At 36.0% G+C, this 8,314-nt stretch overlaps 1 protein-coding gene across 1 annotated transcript; it reads left to right on the forward strand.

Annotated features, from left to right (window-relative positions):
- Nucleotides 1–999: 999 nt before the first annotated feature.
- Nucleotides 1,000–3,270, forward strand: LOC111040165 (micronuclear linker histone polyprotein-like). Its single transcript, XM_022323941.1, has 3 exons — nucleotides 1,000–1,826; nucleotides 2,343–2,892; nucleotides 2,965–3,270. Exons 1-3 carry the CDS (start codon nucleotides 1,021–1,023, stop codon nucleotides 3,268–3,270), a joined length of 1,662 nt encoding a protein of 553 aa, XP_022179633.1. The 5' UTR covers nucleotides 1,000–1,020.
- The last annotated feature ends 5,044 nt before the right edge of the window (nucleotides 3,271–8,314 follow it).

An 8,314-nucleotide genomic window follows, 5' to 3' on the forward strand; every position in this document is an offset into this window, starting at 1 on the left:
TATGGGCTTAACGTTAAAGTTTTGGAATTTTGATGACTACATTTATTTTCCATTCTTATAATGTAATAAAAGATTTGTGTTTTTCGAAAGCAGAAAATGTATTAGTTTTACTTTCACGTTGACCTTTTTGGTGGATAGTCAATATTATTATACTTTAACTATTATTACTGAATTATTTTTTAAGTCAAATCTGTGGTAATATAAAGTTTTAAATCTAATTCTGTAACACAATGAATTACAAAAATTTGATAAACTAGACTTCCTTAACAATCTTTTACTAGAGTTTATCTTTGGATATTTTGACAAGAAGCAGCCTTAGTTTATAAAAGTTTATCTTAAAATTTGACTTAATACATGAAAAGAAATGTTGAGAAATAAAACGTATAATGATGCTGAAAATTAAAATTGTACCTATTATAAAATTCTTCTTCATTTAATAATACTGTGTTTTCATACTCAATTTTTATATTATTGTTAATAAAGTTATTTTAAAAAAATGTTCATTGTAGATTTGAGGATTAATTTGAGTAGATATTCGTAAAATATGCTAAATCATGAACATCAAAAGATTATAACTTTGAAACTAAGTCCAATCAACAGATTCTGATTGCCCCACTGCGTTTATCCCGTTGAAATACTTGGATTTTCGAAAAAAATTCCAAAAATTACTTAGTAACTTAACTACATGGATGATCCAATCAAAACTATTAAACACCTAGGTAGGTATAATTATGATTTTTTTTGAGTTTATGTTTGATGAATTATTGATCTATAATTTTCATAAAAACATAATATTCATTTCTATCAGGCGTCTACAACTATTGTAAGAGTTGGCTCTGTTTAAAGATAAAAATATCATAGTATTTATTCTGTTTGTATATTTCAACAATTATATTGCTAGGATATAGAAACATTTTCTAAATCGTCACAATAAAACAGATTTCAAACGCAGAAACACTCAACAAATATTTTTAACACGAATCAAAAAGTTAACTACATTTAATACTATACACGAAAAGAATGTTATGCAGTCCAGTGGGTAATTCAGGTGGTCCGTGTGATCGTAAACAGAATGCCGACAAACAATGTCCGCCGGATCAGAAGTCCAAATGTTCGGTGAGTAAAGTTCGTGGACCACTACAGGGAAGCCTGTGCAGTTTCGACGAGAAACCAGAAGAAAACTCCTGTAAAAATGACAGCTCTACCGAAAGTAAGACCTGCGACAGAGAGGACACCGGTTGTAGCAGCAGGACCTCCAGCAACGGCGGCTGCGGGGCTAGGATGTCCGAGGAAAGTAGGCCGACAAAAGAGCCGACTACGGTAGCTGACGATCTGACGAACGGCCGTGATCCTCGACCGGGATTCGATTCCGAACAGCATAGTAGTGCATTGATGTCGCGACGGAACGGAGAACAGTGGTCGGTCCACGAATCGCTGCAAGTTACGACTTCCGCGTTCCGGCCTTCGAAAAGCCCGGCCACCGACCGAACATCTGTACCGACGCCGACGTCAAACAACCGGACCAAGACCAACCAGACCACGACCAACCGGACCGTGACCAACCGATCGGATGGGACACTGCAATTCGAAAAAGAATTGTACAAAGTGGAACAGCGTCGGGCGCATTTGATGAGGCGAATCGAGCGCAAACAGAAAGAATTGATGACAGAAAACCGGAAAACGCGAACATCATTACAAGACTATTGCGAACAGCGGAATTCGGGTGGCGAGAAACAGTCGCTACACGACAACAGAGAACGCCGACCGTCGCAGCATGACACTAGCGAACGTCGACTGTCCCGATATGACACTAGCGAACGTCGAAAGTCAAGACACGACACTAGTAAACGTCAACAGTCACAGCATGAGATTAGTAATAATTGTCGACAGCCACAGCATGATACTAGTAATAACTGTGGACAGTCACAGCATAATACTAGCGAACGTCGACCGTCGCAGTATGACATTAGAGACCGACAATCGTTATTCCAACACGACACTAGAGACCGACCATCATTCCAGAACGACACTAGAGAGCGACAAGCGTTCCAACATGACATTAGAGAACGCCGACCGTCGCGATATGATACTAGCGAACGTCGACAGTCAAAGCACGACACTAGTAAACTTCAACAGTCACATCATGATACTAGTAATAATTGTCGTCAGACACAGCATGATACTAGTATTAATTATGGACAGTCACAGCATGATACTAGCGAACGTCGACCGTCTCAGTATGATACTAGAGACCGACAATCATTCCAACACGATACTAGAGAACGCCGACCGTCGCGATATGATACTAGTAATAATTGTCGACAGCCACAGCATGATACTAGTAATAACTGTGGACAGTCACAGCATAATACTAGCGAACGTCGACCTTCTCAGTATGACACTAGGAGACGTCGCCCGTCCCAACACGACACTAGAGAACGACGATCGTCCCAACATGACAGTAGAGTACGACGTCCATCTCAACACGACACTAGAAAACGTCGCCCGTCCCGACACGACACTAGAGAACGACGATCGTCCCAATACGACAGTAGAGAACGACGATCGTCCCAACACGACAGCAGAGAACGACAATCGTCCCGACACGACAGCAGAGAAAGAAGATCGTCCCAACACGACAGTAGAGAACGCCGGTCGTCCCACCACGGCACTAGAGCACGACGACCGTCCCATGACAATACCAGAGAACAACTACCGTCACAACACGACAATAGAGAACTCCGAACATCGCAATATGATCTTAGAGAACGCCAAAGTTCGAAGGACGAAAGCCAAAATCGTAAACTTCCGCAGGGCAGCTTTGTCGTCGAGTGTTTCTGCAATTTCAGTGCGGTGGACAATAGTTGTAACAACGAACCGGCCACAAAACAGGTACAGCACGACGAGTGTTACCAGCCGTCTGCGCGAGGTGTCAGCGATGGCAACGGTTGCTGTCCTGTCCAGATGTCGTCTCAGCACAACAACACTTATGACGACGACACGACCGACGTGAGAAAAGGCGCCGCTTCGACCGGACGGCACAGTCGATCAGGCCGCCGCAGCAGGCCACGGAATAATGCCAGTGTGACGCCATCGGGCTCGGCCGAGCAGCACCGTAGTCATCAAGACACTCCCCGACCTGCACGTGGTTGCCCGTTCGCGAGAGTGGTGGATTTGATACCCAGTATCATTAACAGTTCTGCAACGTCGGTCGGTGGCACTCGAGAGCCCAATAATCGAGGATGTAACGAAACACAACAATATGCATAACGCAGCCGATTACTATTATTAGCAATTCAAATATAAAATAAAATATTTTTAAAAATCTTTTCCTTCGAATTTCTCAAAATCTTTAAATCTCATAACTTGTAAGTAAAAATATTATCGTACCACATCAGCAGTAAAGTTCGTCACATCGAATACGTCGCTCATGACATTTCAGGAATAAAAAGCTTGTAAAAACACAATTGTACATTGAATAGGTAGTAGGTACCTGATTATTATTTTATTTTACAAACTACAAAAGAAAATAAGGAAAACTACAAAGACTTTAATGGTTTACTGTCTAGACACACACTAAAGTGGTTGATAGTTGCTACTTATATGCTACCTAATAATGCTTTTGAAATGCTAAATAAACTTTGGTACCAGTGCTTGTTGTAAATCAGTTGGCGGGTCAACTTCAGCATTTATTTTTAATTACTTAATACTTGTATTTATCTAATATTAAAGTTAAAATTTTATACGGCAAAAGATTTGTATAATGACTGAAATTATAACCAATTACCTATTGATAATCGGACATCGGTGATGGGACTTATTATTACCATTTCATCTAAAAGAGAAAGAATAAATAAATTATGCATATCTATCTATTACAAGCTCTTGAATAAAGGACCTACACCGATGGCTAAAATATAACTTTAAATAACTATAGTTATTTAAAATCAGTAAAATTAATAAAAACAAAAATTTTATGAAGAAAACTCGTTTTATAATATTTGATGATCGTATACCATTTACTTCTAATTTATAGATTATAGATAGATATAATTTTTAGTTTCATCGATTTTACCGATTTTAGATTAAAACTAAAATCAAAATTGGTAAAATAATAAGTATGATAATAATTTGATAAATTAATTTTTACAATAATTACATAACATGAAGGATTTCATGAGCTACAGTCGTCAGTCTGTATTGGACATTGGTGTGCTTTATTGAGACAATATTCATCCGGACTATGAGGAAAAATATGTTATCAATCGAAGTCACGATCATTTAAACACACATAATTATCTATAGCAGAAACTATAGAAGTCTGCGTTTAAATCATAGGTATATAAATAAAATAATCAGGTGACTAAGTTAAGCCCACCTCCCAAAAAAATTGTTAATGCCCTCAAAAAATATCCTATTGTTTGTAAACCGGCTTATTCCATATTATTATATATACCTACTAGAGTTTCTGCCCCACCTCCAAATCTCAAACGCTATTTGCGCTTATATTGGTTTAAATCTTACGGCGCATGTCCATAAATCCCATTGCCCGTGATCGTCTCTTAATTTCGCCGCTAGACAGCGTGCCCTATTCGACTTTTATTTAATTTTCAAATTTCCACTTATAGCCGAAGAACGGTATATTTATTTGTAAATAATATGCTGTAATATTTATAATAATAATCTTTATTATATAGGCACTATATTCTTTATTCTTTAATTTATTCTGACTTTATAGCATCTAAGTTAATGTTGTTATTTTCAGCCAGATTTTTCGTATTTTTTAAACGCAGCGCGGATACGTCTATCATCGCCGGCTCAAAGTTTTGCGAGGCCCGAGGACAATTTTATTACATCGATTCATCATACCTTGCAATTATCTAACCTAACTCTAGTACTCAAATATTGTGAGCAAGAACCTACAGGGTAAAAATACCCACTCAATGACGCTGATGATCTTTGTATATAGGTATATATATATAGTCACTATTGTTTGCCTATAGTCGCAACTGTATTATTCTGACCAATCCTCTATCCAGCTGGGGTTTAATTTATTTATCATCTGGGCCTGGTTTCTCGAATGCATTCCATACTCTATTACTTATTCACCTATCAATGAATATTTTACAATAAATGAAATCCATTAAGAAGTAGGTACTTACCATAAAAAAACGAGGTTAAATATCATGTCGTGTTACATAGCCTGGATACCTATGTGTTTATATTACCTATATCCCAATATCCTAACAACTATAATAGATTTTAAATTCTTAGCTCACTGCTGAACGTATATTCTATTTTTATTGCGGTAAACAAAGTATGAGCACTAATGGAGTAGACTAGGTACTGTATGAATGGGTGCAATTGTAAATATGTTTTTAATAATTCGGATAAAATATGTTTCTCATCATTGTAGATAATATGAACTCTTATTCTCAGCTTTCCTTGTGTTTATAGGATAGTAGAGTTTACGACTAGGGGTTTACTATTTTAAAACTATGAGGAGCAGAAGAAAAACGGGCCAAGGATAGTGGCTGGCCACAGTGGACTTAAAATAACGACAACTAAAAAAATCAAATTGTACGAAATGTTTTTCTCGGTTTTGATTTGTTTGATTTTAATCTTTTTAAATTGGAATCAAAAAGTTATTTTAGCATTTGAATAAGAAAATAAGTAAGTACGCGTATTCAAGATTTAAAACCTGAGAGTAAGCCTACCTACACAACTACCGACAATTATTGTCCTGTTAAATTTTAGAGGCCTATTTTAAAATTGGAATAAAACAGATCCGTACAGTTTGTGACGAAAAAATGTACAATATTGTATACGCCGTAGGTAGCTACAGGGCGCAACATGATTTTTAGAGCGTTCTCCACTCTCAAGTCGACATTGCGCCCGACCAATGATCCAGGCCAGGGATCGGCAATTGATTTTTACGGCGGTTCAGAGAATTTGAAAAAAAGTTTACCTATACTCGACTATGCTAAATAATTAATTATTAAAAAAAAATATTTTTGGCCTTCGAGTTAGTTTTTCTCCCCCTCGGACCGTCTATTGCTGACCCCCGGTCTATACGTATAAATATTATTATATGTGAAGAGTTTAGGTATAAAATGACCAAAAATAAGGCCGAAATGAAACATGATAGGTACGCGAACTGTGTAGAGTTCTATTAAAAATAATGCAATTTCCTTAAGTGTTGTACCTATATGTTATAAACTTTCGTATGACACGTGTGGGCTGCATAAGACGGTCTTATGCCCACGTGCGTCATGGCTGTAAGTATGTCTAATGATATTACGTCGGTATATTCACTATAATGTGTCTCCATCACGTTAAAAACAATGGACTGGTCGTAATCGGTTATTGTAGTTATTCGTTCGGCCCATCATCCATAATTATGATGGTACTGTTGTACCGCAACGGATTGTCATCGCATCATTAATAATCCGTCCATTAATTACAGTAGTTTGCCAGTTAATCACTGTATTTTATCAAATTATACAATATATTACATATACCTAATCGGTTAAACATCATGATAATGTGTATCACTACAACCTATACCAGGTATAATAGTATATAATATAGTATTACTGTAGTCTGTTCGGTTTTAACGAAAATATTTGATTATGGCATTATTTTTTAATTGGGTTGTCGTCGTCGTTGCCCGCCGGACTTTGAAATGTCGACCTATAGGGGTTTTTATAGTCCGTCCGATAAGAACTTCTTGTAGTACGGTTTAATTAAAAAATAAAGTTTCGCCGTGATGGGAGAATCCGATTATAGCTGTTGATGAACTCAGGAGGGGGAATATTCAATCACGCTGGGCGAGCTTATTTTTGCATTTAATAGATCAGTGAATAGGTTTTCCGTCTCGAGGCTAATCCCTGTATATACATGTAGGTATATATAAACTTTATTTCACAAAAATCTACCTTCTTAGGTACTAAGGAAGTGAGTGGCTTTAGCAACGCAGAATAGATTGCCAAGAAACAACATGCATTTTATGGTAATTGTAATTGAATATTTAATTAGAGTTAAAATAACTGCAATTATGTTAAAGAACAGTTGTGCTAAAGTGTATTTACGGACCAATTTAACAGCTGAAGAATAGCTGGAATGGACTTTTAAGTACCTACTATATTTAGCTTGAACTAGTTATTATAGTTAAACAAAGTTACATAGTTATTTTAAAGTTTGGAATACCTACCTATACCTACCTACCTACCTACCCCACAACCACATGGTCACATACTATGTGGTTGTTATATTGTAGAGGGTATACCAACCTACATACGTTTTTTTTTCAGTTTATTTTCGATATTAGGGGTTTATTAATTAAAACTAGCGCCGGAACTCGGTACTGCAATATTTTTTTTAAAATTATATCCTCCACTAAAATGTTTTTTCGTTCAGTCCAAAAGTGATTAATTATTATATTTAATTTTGAATTATTTTTTCCACAGTATGATTTCAATTAAAATTTTTCATCACAATATTATTGTTTCTACTATATGTTTTAATTTTTCATGATTGCTAAAAAAATAATATTGTATCAATGAATTATTGCAAAAAAAAAAAAAATATGCATACAATTCTTCTCCAATTTTGTCGAAAATAGTTTTTTGAAGTCGATGGTCGAGCTTAGTTTTTTCTTAAAAAGACACATTACCGACTACTGTAATTAATTTTATTTTTGGTATACAATATGCATGCTACTCCTCAGATTATGAATAGCAATATTTGAGATTTTTAGTAATATTATTAACTATTCAAGTTATGAGTTTTTGTTTCTACTGTTATGCAAATATATGCCTATCGGTGGTTAAGAACAGGCAGAATAAACATTTTTTTAATTACGTAAGTATAATTGGATAATAATTATAGGTAATTATTTTATACCATATTGATGTATGGTACAGTCTATTGCGAATAGTCTATACCGGGATTGGTACCTATGTATCAGCCCATCGAGATTTTCACTTCTAAGCGGTCCATTTACATACTCACTGTTTCAAAATTACGTCTAAAACTGATACGCACGTATAAGGTGGCTAATCATATTTCAAACATGAATTTATTTTCACCTATACTCTCACATGACTGGCCCATACTTAAAGATTTTCTCGGTAGCTCACCTAACCATACCGAACCTGGTCTATACTTATGAACAAATGTTAATTTTAGGTCTATGGTGGGTACAACGTTGTTCAATTTATGCTTACAAATATCCAGCAGAACAATTTCAAAGAAATGATGGTCAGAAGAGTACCTACTGAAAAATTAAAATAGCAAATATTTCTTAAGATGA

The sequence above is a fragment of the Myzus persicae genome, unplaced genomic scaffold (genome assembly GCF_001856785.1).
Source record: "Myzus persicae strain clone G006 unplaced genomic scaffold, MPER_G0061.0, whole genome shotgun sequence".
NCBI lineage: Eukaryota > Metazoa > Arthropoda > Insecta > Hemiptera > Aphididae > Myzus > Myzus persicae.